This window comes from Mus pahari, chromosome 16, assembly GCF_900095145.1.
Source record: "Mus pahari chromosome 16, PAHARI_EIJ_v1.1, whole genome shotgun sequence".
In the NCBI taxonomy this organism is placed as follows: Eukaryota; Metazoa; Chordata; class Mammalia; order Rodentia; family Muridae; genus Mus; species Mus pahari.
In genome coordinates, this window is record NC_034605.1 from 1756489 (window position 1) to 1772128 (window position 15640).

A 15640-nucleotide genomic window follows, 5' to 3' on the forward strand; every position below is an offset into this window, starting at 1 on the left:
GGAAAGGAAAGGAAAGGAAAGGAAAGGAAAGGAAAGGAAAGGAAAGGAAAGGAAAGGAAAGGAAAGGAAAGGAAAGGAAAGGAAAGGAAACCTTTAAAGGTAGGAGTCCCAGAAAGTCCAGTGACATTGGAGAAGGGTATTGCTCTATGGGGGAAAAAAATGACACAGTCTTGCTGAATCACAAGATGAAAATAAGTTAAATTAGTTTAAATTTCTTCTTCTGGTGCCTTCACCATGTTACCTGTGTGGATTTCTCATCACTGCGACAGTGTACGTGTCAAAGGCAACTCAGGGGAGGTTTTATTTGGTTGATGGTTTGAAGAGACATAGTTCGTCATGATGAGGAAGGTGACTGACAGACAGAGCATGTAATTAGAACTCCTCATCTCATGACATCTCGGCAAAACAGAAAGCAGAGGCTCAGGCTGGAACCAGCCAGGCTCAGACTGGGACCCGCAAGCTGGTTCCCAGTTACCTGCTTCTACCAGCTAGGCCTCCTAAAGGTTCTACAACCTCCCAAAACAGTACGACCAGCAAGGAGCCAAGGATTCAAACACAGGAGCCCAGCCCAGGGCAGGGACCTGCAGACCTTAATCCTCTTGTCGTGTGCTGAGACCAGGGTCTCTCTTGCCTTTCCCTCCTCACTCCAGCACAGACATCTGCACACAGAAGAGATGTCCCTCTGCGTTCGCCATCCTTACCCCAAACTGGCCAGTGACAGGTTCTTACACATCACAGCATCTCTGTTCCTGATTTTCATCTCAAACATTCCTACACACACACTCGGCCATCTCTTCAGAAAGAGACCCAAACTGTGACATGGTCCCCCAGGGCCTCCTTTCTGGTGACTCCCTTCACTCATTCACTCAGGATGTGACTTGAGACATCTGAACTTTCATCAGCAGGTCTCCACAAATGCCCCACCTGAATATTTCTCATGTGTTGAGTAAGCTGTCTTGACCACCAGGAAAGAAGCGGACTCTTAAGATAAAACCAACCCTGACGTACGGGCCAAACCAGACCAAAAGGATGGCGCCCAGCCTTAGCAGACAGTATGTGTCTATGTGTGGGACACTGGTACACTTCCTCCTTAGTAGCACAGGGTGCAACTCCAGCAAACAGATGGGGAGAGCCACTTGTCCTTCCTGGAAGGGTTGGGATCTATAATGTGACTGGCTCTTGGGTTTTTCGTCTTGATTATTTTCCATCAAAATGGTAATGCAGACAGTGTGTTAAAGATATCTCACAACTTCCACAGCCTCATTTATCATACTTGGCTCCGTTCCTAGAATGGGGTGCAGACTCTGACTGGACCAAGCTAATCAGCTCACTACTGGGGGAAGTGTGCATGGACCGTAGGGAAAGCGCTGCCCCAGGAGATTGGAAAGGTTGTTATGCAAATCCAAACAACTTCATTTGGGGCTCTCATCACATGTAATAACTTTTTTCTATAACTAGAATTCTAGTCCTGGTGTGAATTTTTATCATTTTTATTAGATTACTTCCTCGGAGCTGAAATCACAATTTATTGTTTGCGTTAGATCCAGGAGTAAAGCTGTCACTGCTACTAAATTTTTATTGGACTTGCTCAGTCTTTTCCAAATTTTACAACTTGATCATTGCCAGAGAAGAGTGACTGTGAGCTTCTTGTTGCAGACAGGTATTCCTTATCCATGACACTTGACACTGCACATGTGGCCAGCACATACTAATTTATATATAACCATTTACATATATTTAGGTCATATATGTTCTCTTCTGACAAAAGCACACGGGTAGGATCCAGAGAGATGGCTTAGCAGTTAAGACCACTAGCTGCTCCTTCAGAGGACCTGGGTTCAATTCCCAGTACCCACATATGGCTCACAACAGGCTATAACTGCCATTCCAGGAGATCTAATGCTCTCTTCTAACCTGGCCCCAGGCAGATGTGATGGTGTATGTGTGTGTAACCCCAGCAGTGGGGTGCTGATAGAGACAGGCTGATCCTACAGTTCTCTGTCTAGCTAAAATTGCAAGCTACAGGTTCCGTGAGAGAACTTCTCCCCCAAATAATTATGTGGAGAATGATAGAGGAAGACAGCTGACCACAACCTGGGTCCTCTGTGGGTGCCTGCACATGGGAGTATGCAAAGGCATGCATGCACATGCTCACATATACACAGAGTCTAACCAGAATGCCTAAAGCCTTTTATCTGGAGAATTTTAATATGTCTTACATCTTTTCTGTAAATCACCTTACCCAACTCAATCCTCCCATTTCTCTTTTGGCCATTCTAGTAAATAGTATATCATTTTTGTGGTCTCTATTACAACCAAAACTGGCCTTGACTGTTCTCTTTTCTATTTTCTTGCTGTGGTGAATCACATGGGCCAGCAGAAGCTGATGCCAGGCCTACCCACCTAAGGACAAGATATTTGAGGCTAAACTAGAGATAGAAAGCTCGGAGCATTGCTGGGTGTGTCTGTCTCTGGTCATGTTTACATCATTAACAGTGAAGATGAGACTATAGTGTTGTGTTGGCTTTTCTACCGTCCCCATAAAGCAGTGGGCTGGCCTCGAGGTCAATGAGTGCAGTCAGCAAGAACTTTAGGATATGGGTAGGATATAGAGGATGCCACCAGAATTATCCCAGCAGCCATATGCAAATGTTTCCTCCGTCCCTAACATGTCAGGGAAGACTCACTCCCTTAAGTTACCAGGCATATGAGCCCTTCTCTTTGCATTTAGTAGAAGGTGTGTGTGTGTGTGTGTGTGTGTGTGTGTGTGTGTGTGTGTGTGTGTCCAAAGAAGGGTCACCCTTTGCAAAACCTCTAAGGAGACTAAAACTCATAACAGAAGAGCAAGGCTAGGCTGGTGAGATGGCTCAGTAGGTAAGAGCACCTGACTGCTCTTCCGAAGGTCCAGCAACCACATGGTGGCTCACAACCATCCGTAACAAGATCTGACTCCCTCTTCTGGAGTATCTGAAGACAGCTACAGTGTACTTAAATATAATAAATAAATAAATCTTTTTAAAAAAAAAAAAAAAAAAGAGCAAGGCTTATATTTTAAATTACAAAAAGGAGGATCTTTTGAAGAAATACATATTCTCTCTCTGTGGCTTCCTTCATGACTAAATGAATCCAGGACTGACAGCTCCAGAACCAGGCATCGCCCAAGAAAAGTTCTTTCTGCGAATTCCCATTAGGATTGGCCCTTGGGAATGCACAGTTCTACAGCCAGAAGAAGGCAGTAATTTCTCTGCTTTCAGTATGTGGTTAAGCAGTCCATCCTGCTGCCGGCTGTAGGCTTGGGCTTATGAAAATGAGAGAAAATGAACAGAAATCACCCGATTGACAAAATAAGGTCAGAAGAGTTCCCAGATTTTTAATCCAGAAAGGCTGACTCCCTGTCATGAGCACTGGAACAAAATCGTGGCTTAAATAATGATGCTCAAACCTGTGAACCAAACGTGAACCAAGTGAAGCGAACAGGGAGAAGGATGAAGACACTGTGCGCTCTGGAGTTGTTTTAATTGTGTTCCTGCATTCTACAGAATGAATGTGCTCCCACAGCTAATGAGATCTGTGTTTTATGTTTGTAACCAGCAGAGGTAGCTGACGGTGATGAAAGACTGGACCGCATCTCTCTACCCCCAACAGGTAAAACACATTTACATCTCATCACCCACTGCAAGGGAACATTTGCATTGAAAATGCTTTGACCATTAGGGATGCGGGTGCTTGAGCAAACTGCTTCTGTAATAGACCCAGGCCCTCGCATTCAGTTTCTTGGAGGGCTAGGTTCAGATCTGTTTTCACACTGAATATGAAAAACAACATTTTTCTTACACCCTATTTTATATTCATAAAAATCTCAGAAATGCAAATCCTAAGGAGTTAGTACCACAAGAGGCTGCCTCACCCAGTCTTTAGACATTAAAAGGCATTTTTGACATAAAATGACATTTACCTTTAAACCAGGATTGTCAACTTTGTGTGACCAACTTCAGGCCCATTTTGTCTTGTTCCACCAGAGGCCTTTGAGAGGCGGGCATCCCCAGTTTTCACATAGTAATTTCTGTTTTTAAAGTGTGATTGAATAAGCCAGCACAGCTGCTGTGAGTGACACACTCCTGGGGTTTGAACCAGATCAGCAAATGCGACAGAGTACTGAAGCTTCACTACACAACTGTGTGCAGCTGTGGGCTGGACTCCGTATAATGCCTCTGATCCTAGCCTCCTGCCTGTGTATGAGTTCACACCCAAGAGTAGAATAGGTGCCTTGTGTCAGACAATTTCTGCCCTCACTTATCCCCCACTTGATCTCAAGACTCCCATTTGGCTGTCCTTCAAAGATTGTCTGAAGATTCCATCCATAAAATCCAGACAGTTCAAAAAGACCTTAAACTATAAAAGCTCAATTCAGCGTTGGTAGTAGGATTTCTTTGTTTGTTTCCTCTAGATCCAGGGCTGTAAGACTTGAATTAAATTCAGAAAATGTGAGTGAGTGTAGTATGTTTGCAGAAACTCTTGGTAGAGTCCCAACTGGTCATATGGTCTCGTGACCATGATCCCCAAGACCACAGGGTCTTGAGGCCCAGAAACGTTAACACATACCTTGGAGTTTACTAAAGCAAAGCTCATAGGTGAATTTAGAGTTACCAGAATCCCCTGCCATGTTAACCATAAATCACACCTTGCTTTCTCTGCCTTGTGTAGCCAAGCAACAAGACAGATAAATAAAGTGGGTCACATGGTGCACAAAGACCTGCCTACACTTAGTTCTTATGTTCTATAGTAGTTATATCTTGTTTTTCTGTGATTCCAAACTCGTAAGTCAGGATAGTGAATGTGTGATCTCTAGTGTTCCTTACCATTCTTTGAATATCAGGACAACACATACTGATAATACTTGTATCACCTTTGACCCATTCCAAGCAGATGCAGGAAATACTAATCATAATAATGAAATTGTAGTTCAGGGGCCTCAGAGAGGAATGTCATACTTTTGTATTTGTCCCCTGGGCATCCGTAGCAGCTGTCCTCTGTATCAGATGACGCAATGGGCTTTTGCTTTATTAGTTGAAGATTGTGCATCTTGAAATTACACCTTTGCATTTAACTGTCTCAAGATGGAGGCAGAGGGGTTTCAGAGGGAACAGAACAGCCCAGGAATGCTAAAGGAGCTTCATGGGAATGACAAACTCCCAAGGAACTGGAAAATGAAGGGACACTGGGAGCCATCTGGACCAACACCTCCTTTTTATCCAACCCTTTTATTTCAAGGGGGTGGGGGAGACTGAGGCCCAGAAACATTAAATGACTTTTCCATGGTGATAGCTGGTGATAGCCTGGTTGGGCGCCGTCGTCCCCTTGACTCCCAGCCCTTATATCATAGAACTTTCTTATACCTAAGCCAAAGCCAGCCTTCTCTGTGTATTTCTTAAAGATCCAGGGAGACTTGGACGGGTGGTACCATTAGGATTCCATTTCAGTGACTCAGCCTTCATATGTATCTTTGACACCCTCTACCCAAAGTCCACTTCAGTTTAAGCCTGCTGCTTCTTTTCCTTTCTTAAATTTTTCCCCGGGAATGTGAGATGATTAGAAAAAAAACTATTGCTAGATAGAGATACAAACCACCGAACAGCATTGTGTGTGTTTTTAAAGTAGGGAAAAGTAGGGAAAAGGTCACAGATTGGGGCTCAGATTTTAGATAATCTTGATAGCAAGCTTCATGGTTGCCTTCCAAAGTAAAATCCCAAATCCAGCATGCTTCTTAGAATGCAGCATTGCTGTGGGTCAGCCCGTGACATGCGCTGACACGGTCATCCAAAGGGTGAAACTCCATGTCTTACACACAGAGTTCCAGTGTGCGTGGCCTCACGGAACAGAACTGTGGAACCATCTAAATGTGAGATCCACACTTCCAGCTCCTCACTTATCTGAGCTGACCAAATCTGACCCTTCGTAAAGAGTCAGCAATGCTTTTATTACTTGATCTTTTTGTTCTTTTAAATTTTATATCAGAAGAGAGGAGGGGAGAGCCTTCTGTTGCTGTGAGCCTGCAGTGATCAGGTGGTCAGCATGATGATGTGATCAGGTGATGGCATTTGTTCCCAGCTACTCAGTTGAGTCTCAGAAAGGGTCTTACATAGCCCAGGTTGGCCTCTGGCTTTGAATTCCCAGGCTTCTTACCCCTCCCCCAGGTGCTGGGACAGTAGGCATAGACCATGCAGCTGAAAATGTGTTGACCCATTCAGTGAGCCTGGGTCAGCAAGGGACCCCACACAGGTTCCTGACCTCAGACGAGGGTGAGAGGCAGAAGCAGCTACTTACATGCTTGGCATAGATGTGGAAGGAGCACTAGATGGGAGACTGCGCCCAGAAATCCGGGGACAATTGACATTTAAAAAAATACATAAAGTCAAAGTAATTCCTTTCCAATTTGAAGATGGGGCTTGTGGATTTGAATATGGTAATACTTGTCTGGACTTACTAGTTTACATTCTCAGTTGACATCCGTTGTGTCTTTGTGTGTCAGAAAGCACAAGTAAGACAGTTCACTTACTATCACTTCTCAGAGACAACTGGTACTGATGTCCCCCTACACATCAAATAAATGAATTCGTGTCCTGAGTTGCTTGGCTTTAACCTAAGGCACATTTTTTCCCCACTCTATCCAAGTCTGCACATGCGTTACCTGATACTTAATAGTGTTTTCAGGAGTAAGTCATATTTAGCTATTTTCTATTGTTGAACAATACACCGCCCATGGTAATATATATTCATGGGCTTTCTTGTTTTAAATAAATCCATCATAAATTCCTAATTCTGGAAATTACTCACTTAGCACAATTGGAGTGGATGCTTAGTGGCTTGACGACTTCGACTAGCCCACACGGGCGTGTGCCCCACCCTCAAGCCCTCCAGTCAGTTCCCTGCTCCCCACCGGACCCTGGCCAGGCGATCAAGCATGCATCCCTGCTGCAGAGGGGCTGCCTCCCTCATTGTCTTGTCTCTGTTTAGGTCATACGTTTGTCATCAAGAGAGAGAGCCCAGAGGACCCAGAACCAGGTTCCGTGGCCTAGACTTGCATTCTAGAACACTCTTCGATTCCTCCGAGGTCCATGTAGCAGCTACAGATCCTGCAGTGTGGGTGTTCTGTGGTGGCTTGTCCTGTCTGAATAATTTCTTTGTAACAGTTTGGCATAATGTTGTTTTTTTTTTTAAAGAACCATGCTTACAGTTGTTACCTTGTAAGCGTCCACCGTGTGTGACCCACCGTAAAGAAGCCATTCCCTTCCTGTCTCTGTCCGTTCACAGACTCGGTGTGAAGACAGCAGTCTTTCTAAACATACTTATTTTGTTGTGAATTGCTTAGCTGCATGCAGAGAGGAAACCTTCGCTTCCAGGACTGACAGAGGTTACAAGGCAGCGCTAACTAGCCCCTCTTCAGCTTAGAGAAGGAAACAGTTGTTCTGAGACAGGAGAGCTCCTCCCTGGTCAGTGAAGTCGTTTCTGACATCAGTCATAGTAACCCAGAACAGACATTTGCATCTGGAGAAGTACAAATGATGTAAGAATTCTTAGGAAATAAAAATCTTTCACATAATTTATAATGACGTGATGACAAAAAAAAAAAAATAATAACTCAAAGTAAACAGCCATCTGCTTGGGAGCCATCAGGCATTTACACGTGGTTTAAACTGGGCAGCCTTGGCTGTGACCGTTCTCATGTTCATTCTGTAGTCTGTCTGGCCCCTCACCTGCCTGCCTTCTGCTTTCTGTAAGAAAAAAATCTGGCTTTATTTTAAAGAAATCTTTGCTGTGGGGATAATTGTTTTACAGACATATTTACCTCCACATTTGTTTTGCTAATGAAATCATGCATTGAAAATACCACCTTAGAAAGCCTTGCATTTACACCTTATTTATGCCTTGAATCTTGGGCACTTGACACAAAGGCCAAAAATAGCCGTTAAAGAAAAACAATGTGACTCTCATCCACCAAAGCCCAGGGACAAAACCTGCCAGGACAAAAACCTAGCCTTTGCCCTACTATCGTTGCAGTAATTGGTTAAAGCCCACAGTGTGCTTCAAGGACCCAGTTCCACCCTGAGCTTTGCCAGTGAGAGAGCTGAGAAGCGGGTACACGGTTGCCTAGGGCCGGGGTACCCTTTGTGGCCAGCTGCCCGGAGAACCTGGATTTCCTTGGGACCCTGTCCAGTGCACTGCACCACATCACACGGAACACTAAAGATAGGATCAGAGCACTATTCCACTGAGGCCAGCTAGTGAACGTGGTAGGTGATACCCCTGGAATGTGACAAAGTACGCTTCGAGGTGTCGCTCCTGCAGGCAGTCTCCTGAGGAGACATGTCACAGATGCGCCTTTTATTCTCTCCGTTTGGAAGCTATGGGACAGCTTGGAAATTACTCCCATCCTGCAGTCAGCTACCGGTTTCTGTTTCCCCGCTGGCCCTAATCCCCGCATTTAGTCCAGGGGTCTGATGAGCTGCAGACAGACCTGGACTCTCATTTACTCTGCAGCAGGTCCTGAAAAAGAATTGTTTTCTGCCTCCCAGAATGAAATACTGCTCAAGGGGACTAGAGAAGCTGAGTTAGCGCCTGTCACTCGGTTAAATGATGGTGAATTTCAGTACAGGGAGAACATAGGCTCACAAGTGGAGGCCGGTTAGGTGTGAACCTTCAGAAAACACTTTTTTCCAAGCCTGGGTGACAGTTTGGAGTTTTCAGTGCTTGAGGAGGGGTGGGATTGTTTGACTCACAGATAAGTGCAATGGGTTCACAGATTGGGAAGGCAGAGCAAAACTGTAACAGTAAAACCATATTTTGTAAGTTTACATTGTATTTGTGTTAACTTACCGTGACTACTGTTCAGCTTTGTTTAGAAACCTTTTTTATAGGCTTTCTTAGCAAAAAACAAAAACGTCCATATCTATGGATGACGCGTCTCGATCTTCTGTACATATATTTTATTAATATGTAAATATTCAGATTTTTAAAATTATAATGTTCTTTTAAAAGAATTCAATGCAAAGCTAGCTGTGAAAATGGTGTGTGACACTGTGTTGTGATTTCAATTCCCAAGATGCCCTTTATGTCCATTCTGGAAAAATACAATAAATTACTTTAATTGAATGCACACGCGTCTTGCTTGCTACCCAGTCTTCCTGTGTTTATGAAGTCAATGCTGTTCATTAATTAAAAGCTATTTATGAATATTCTGATGATTCTTTTCTCAGGGTTTATGCCTGAGTGGGATATTATATTTACAAATAAAGCTAGCACATTTCTAGCAGAGCTTGGTAGACATTACAGTGCCAGTTCCGTCTGGCAGTCAGATCAATGGCTACAGCGAGTCCCACAGAAACACTTGAGCATTAAGCACTGAGATGCTCGAAGCCTAATTTTAAATGAATTAGGTAGCCTTATAATCTTCACTTAAAAGGTTAAGCCCCGCTTCTATGGAAACAACACACCAGAAGGCCAAATCAATCCTTCCCAAAGAAAAGTGGCTGCTAAGGCGCAGGCGCTGCTCTTCTAGTCCTTCACCACCACAGGGCGCTGCGCCACGCTGCCCTGGCCCTTCTCGTTCCCTAGGGCATCCCAATTCCCAGCTCAGAGCATGTGGCATTCCAGAGCCTGGAATCTGGCTCCACTGGGGATTTACTTCAGGATGTGTTCCAAAACGAGGGGTTTGAGCTGTTCAGAACTTGGGTGGTAGGCTCATGGTGGCTGCTGCTTAAGAAATCAGCTGGACTGGGGTGAGGAAGGGGACACAGCAGGATGAGCTCTTTGCAAAAGAAAATCTACAGTCAACACAAATCATTGCACTTTTTTTTTTCTTTGAACCTGAAAGCTTGCCTCAAGCTATCCCTTCCTACCATACACCCTCTCCTTTGCGGGCTCCACGGGTGTCCATGAGAATGTTGGTTGAGGCACCCGCGTGATGCTTTACTGCCCAGAGCCACTGGGATGGATACACTTGCTCCCTTGTGCTGGCAAGGGCTCTGACAGTTTTTCCAGTCTGATGTGAGCAAGGGAGTGTCCAAAGTAGGAGGCTCCACCAGAAGGAGATCACTACCCTCTTCCTTTCACATCCCAGTCTCATCAAGTGGTAGGGTGGATGAATTCCCCAGCTACACCCGAGTTCAGCTCCACCATGTACCCACCACAACTAGGTCAAACCCTGTGATGGCTTTCAGCCTACCAGGTTGAGGTCCAAGGAAGAGAAAGAAGCAAAAGCCAAACTGCAGAGGCACCTGGCACCCAACTCTACCAGGCTCCTTCCCTTCCAAGACATTAGGGCATCGGGTCAGCCACTGGAACAGTGTAAACAAAAGGTTCTGGTTACTGTTTTACATTGATCCACTGGAATGAAGTAGGGGTCAGTCTGCTGTGGGGAGGACTATGGAGAGAGAAAAGGAACACAGGGCAAACCCAGCCACGTGCAAGCACAAGAGAACACACCAAAATTCAGTGAGTAGCTGAGTTATAGGATAGAGGGAGGGTGCTAAGATACAGAGCAGTGTCCAGAGAATAGTAGGTGAGTCTGGTCTAGATACTAGCACAGTGATTCCTTCTGTGAATGTTGACAACACCCTTGGAACTATGCTAGGATCACACCAGAAGGCAAAAGGAGGAGGGGGAGTGAGAGGGAGGGAGAGAAGAAGAAAGAAGGAGGAGGAGGGGGGAGGAAGAGGGAGAAAGAAGAAGAAGAAGAAGAAGAAGAAGAAGAAGAAGAAGAAGAAGAAGAAGAAGAAGAAGAAGAAGAAGAAGAAGAAGAAGAAGAAGAAGAANGAAGAAGAAGAAGAAGAAGAAGAAGAAGAAGAAGAAGAAGAAGAAGAAGAAGAAGAAGAAGAAGAAGAAGAAGAAGAAGAAGAAGAAGAAGAAGAAAGAAGAAGAAGAAGAAGAAGAAGAAGAACAACAACAACAACAACAACAACAACAACAAGAACAAGAAGAACAAGAAGAACAAGAACAAGAACAAGAACAAGAACAAGAACAAGAACAAGAACAAGAACAAGAACAAGAAGAAGTCCTTATTTCTTGGAAGAGGGGACAAAAGATTGTAAGAGCCAGAGGTTGAGGAGGACTGGAGCCAAGCTGTCTTCTGACACCTCACAGGAGCTGTAGTTGCCTGGTACAAGACCTGTACAAAATCAAGCCAGTCAACACTCTAGCCTGGACTGGTGAGGGGGAATCACAAATCTCATTTATAACTGAGGAGCTGATGATTGGTAGCTGATGGTTAGGGAAGGGAGAGTCTGTTTTCTTTAAAGGTGTGGCCCCTGGTCTGTCTTCAAAGCTTGAGCCTCACATCCATGAGTAAACAGGAAGCACAAATGGATTCAGAGGGGGGAAAAGGACATGCAAGAGTTGGGAGCTGGTGAGAAGGTAGGGGATGAATCAGCAAGGTGAACTGAATGGCCTTGTTAGAGGAAATGTGTCACTGTGGGGTTGGGCTTTTGGCTCCTATGCTCAGGCGTTGCCCAGTGCAGAAGGGACCTTCCCACTGACTGGCTACAAAAGTGAGTCTCCTGGATGCCTTCAGATCAAGATGGAGAACGCTCAGCTCCTTCTCCAGCGCCATGCCTGTCTACAGGCTGCCATGCTCTGCCATGATGATAATGGACTCAACCTCTGAAACTGTAAGCCAGCCCTAATTATATATGTGCCTCTGTAAGAGTTGCTGTGGTCATGGTGTCTCTTCATCGCAATAGGACCCTCACTAAGCCACTGTGAGGCTGTGTTTCTCATTTTCCCCCTTCCTTGCCAAACACTTGAGATAAATCAACCTAGTGAAGGAAGATTTTATTTTGACTCATGGTTTCAGACACTTAACAGATTCCACATTGCTGTGGCTTGTGTTGATACGAAAAATCATGGGAGAGACTGTATAGCAGGCATAGCTGCTCAGAGTAGCCATGAAGCAGAAAAATGAAGAGAGGAAAAAGGGGACCTTTAGACAGTATGTCCTTGATGGCCTTCTTCTTCCATAGGCTCTATCCATCTCTGACTAGCCCATTCATCTATAAAGTCATCAGTGGAGACACAATCACTCCTGAAAACTGCCCTGGGGTCCTAGCCTACAAGACATGAGCCTCTGGGAGACATTCTAGATACAAACCCTCACACCCAGAACTACCCATTATGAAAACAATTCCCCTCTCATCAACCCAAACACTGAACCGTTTATCAGAGAATCAAGGAGAACCAGACCACTGGCAACATTATGCTGTGTCGGCCTCTGAGTGAGGGAAGGCCAGGCAGGCAGGCCTGAAAGGACCGTGTACAAATCAGAGACCTAACAGTACACTGACTAACTTTTGTCATCCTGTGGTTTAGATCATGTGGGCTGCCCTGTCACCCACCTACAGCTTCCATCAGCATTGGCAAATTTATGACAACTGGGGGCAGGGAGTGAGAGGCAACGTGAGGAATCCTGGAAATCAGACTCCAGAGACCAGCATCAGGGTGCAGATCTGAGTTCCTTGTGCAGCGCATAAGCTTCTTTAGTGTTTGAGCCGAGCCCAAGTCCCTAAATCCCTATCTCCATGCCCCAGTGAAAGCCTTGCCTGGTGAGGTTATTCAGAAGGAACTAGGGGAGAGCGTCATCTCCTGGTAGGACTTCCTTGAAGACCGGAAGCTGAAGACAGGAAGCAGGCACTGCCCAGGCCTCCGTTCCTTTTTGCTGTCTTCCCAGTGTTCCGGGAGCCATCTTAGATCTAATGCTGAGTACAACAGATCAGGACTTTTGTCAACGACTCTTCCAGGAGTCGCGGGAGCCTGTGGCGCCTTGCTCTCCAGCCCGATTTTTTCGTTACAAGATTGATTTCCACGTCCCCCGCAACCATGTTTGATGAGGATTTCATAACTCAGAATTTCAGCCAATGCTCTGTGAGTATACACAGATCAACTCCTGCGTTTTGTAATTCAAAGTGCATGAAATTGGGCATTCCCCAAAAAAGCAATATATACAGATTATGTATGCATGCACGTGTATGTATGTTTAATGTTTATTTTGTTATTAGTAAAAACATACAAAGGATCATTAAAAGACCAAGGAATGTTCTAGAAACAGAATTCAGACAGTATAATACCCAGTACACCTTACATGTATATAACTGATAAACCAAATTGAGTTGATATTAAAAGATTTGTTTTTTTTTTACTGTTTTACTCAATATCATTTAGATTTATTCATTAAGAATTTGGGAGCCGGGCGTGGTGGTGCACACTTTTAATCCCAGCACTTGTGAGGCAGAGGCAGGCAGATTTCTGAGTTCGAGGCCAGCCTGGTCTACAGAGTGAGTTCCAGGAGAGCCAGGGCTACACAGAGAAACCCTTTCTCGAAAAAAACCAAAAAACAAAACAAAAACAAAAACAAAAAAGAATTTGGACATTTTAAATCATAAAATCTGGGGCTAGCGAGATGGCTCCATGGTTAAGAGCACTGGCTATTCATCTAAAGGGTCCATCTCAACTCCTAGCACTCACATAGCAGCTCAAAACATCTGGAAATCCAGTTCCAGGGGATCTTCTGCCCTGTTCAGATACCAGGCATACAAGTGGTACAGAGATACATGCAGGCACACACCCGTACAGACAGATAAAAATTAAGTTAGATTTTAAAACCTAAATGTGAGACGAATATGTTTAGGTCATTCCTTGTAAATCCTCTTCCTGAAGGACAGGTGGTGCCTGTGTCTTGAGCATTCTCTGACCAGCTCTCTTTCTCCCTGTTTCGTGAACTCTTCCACTCAAGGTTGAGACAGATTCAAAACCGGTGGAGGGCCCTTGGTGTGACTATGAAGTGAAAATCAATTTTAAAGAGGAAATGGAGCATCCTAAATTGTTACAACTAAGTGACGGTGCCAATTGCATATTTTGTTAGAAAACCTGCTTTCCACTATATTCTAGTATGAGATGGAAAGAGACTGTCATAATAGAAGGCACTCACCCAGTGCCTATCAAATTAGCTCTCATCCCAAGGTGATGTATTCCTAACCACCTGAGAAGGAAAACCAGAAGTAACTCAATTAACAAGTGCTGTGCTGGCCCCACCCCACTCTGGTTTGTAACATGGTCTTCTGCAGCATCCTGATGGGACGCTCTTCTCCTCATAGAACCATATCCACTGTGCCCTCTCTTGCCCTTCACCAATGCACCTTTAAAATGGACCAGGGAGAGATGGCTCAGCGGTTAAGAGCACTGACTGCTCTTCCAGAGGTGCTGAGTTCAATTCCCAGCAACCACATGGTGGCTCACTACCATCTGTAGTAGGATCTGCTGCCTTCTTCTGGTGTCTAAAGACAGCAACAGTGTACTCGTAAAATAAATAAATCTTTAAATAAATAAATAAATAAAATGGACCAGAAATTTTGAGTGTGTGACTCTCCTTAAGATACCTGTTTGTAGTTAAGAAGTATGTGTGCACTACCAAGGTTTCTTCTCCTACCCCATTAATGTCAGGGTGTCTGGGTAGTTCCTGTGCCTTCCTCTAGTAGAACTGGCTGACCAGCCATGGGTGTGACCATACTGTAAGTGTTAGACTAACGCCTGTATACAGCTGCAGACCATCACAAACACCATGATGGTGCCATTATAGTTATTATCTGTAATCATTACTCTGTCTTCTCTGATGACAGAGTTTTAGAAAATGAAATCCAAAAACTTTGGGAGCCGAAAGCAGAGGATGAAGTAGACAAGTTTAATCTGGAAGACTATTGACCTGTGCAGGTGAAGAACCAAATGAATTTTATAAATGTGAGAGACTTCAGCTACCTTCAGTTAAATGTTTTGTAAAACTACAGAAATGGAAACTTTGGTTGCCATTGGAAATAAGCAGACATTGGCTTGGGAAGATGGCTCTGTCATTGTGATGTTTCTATGAAAGCAGGAAGACCTGGGTTTTACCTCCGGTACCCATGTTTAACTACAAATCAATAAAATTCATTTTTAAAACTGAGCATAGTGATGTGTGTTTGTAATCCTAGCACCAGGGAGACAGACACAGCATGAGGATACTCCCTAGGGATTGCTAGCCAGCCAGAGTCACCTACATGACAAGCCAATGAAAGATCCTGTCTCAGACAGGGTGGGCAACATCTGAGGAAAACATCTGGGGTTGTCCTCTGGCTTCAACATGCACATATGAGCAGAGAGAGAGAGAGAGAGAGAGAGAGAGAGAGAGAGAGAGAGAGAGAGAGAGGCGGGGGGAGAAGAGAGGGACAGATATAAGACAAAACGTAATCTATATAAGTATACAGTAAAGGTGGCATAACCTTCAACATAGCATGTAGCTGCTATGCTATGACAAAGCCACCACCCCCTGAAGAATGAAAATTAACTAAAATGAGTTTTTCCCCTAACTGGATAGATGAATAGTAGCCAGCCCCAAAGGGGTCTGCAACCCTATAGGAAGAACAACAATATCAACCAACCAGGACCCCCCCCCCAAAGCTCCCAGGGATTAAACCACCAACCACAGGGTACACATGGAGGGACCAATGGCTCCAGCTGCATATGTAGCAGAGGATGCCCTTATCTGGCATCACTGGGAGGGGAGACCCTTGGTCCTGTGGAGGCTCGATGACCCAGAGTAGGGGAATGCCAGGGCACTGAG

The 15640-nt window shown here is 44.7% G+C and overlaps 1 protein-coding gene across 2 annotated transcripts in view; it reads left to right on the top strand.

Annotated features, from left to right (window-relative positions):
- Positions 1-9154, top strand: part of Bend7 (BEN domain containing 7) — an 84903-nt gene extending 75749 nt beyond the window's left edge. Inside the window, exons 8-9 of one of the 2 annotated variants that reach the window (XM_021215705.1) lie at positions 3592-3645; positions 7015-9154. In XM_021215705.1, coding sequence (XP_021071364.1) covers positions 3592-3645; positions 7015-7076 — 116 coding nt within the window. In that variant the 3' untranslated portion in view covers positions 7077-9154. The remainder of the gene's footprint in view (positions 1-3591; positions 3646-7014) is intronic. The other variant, XM_021215706.1, reaches the window with a different exon arrangement.
- The last annotated feature ends 6486 nt before the right edge of the window (positions 9155-15640 follow it).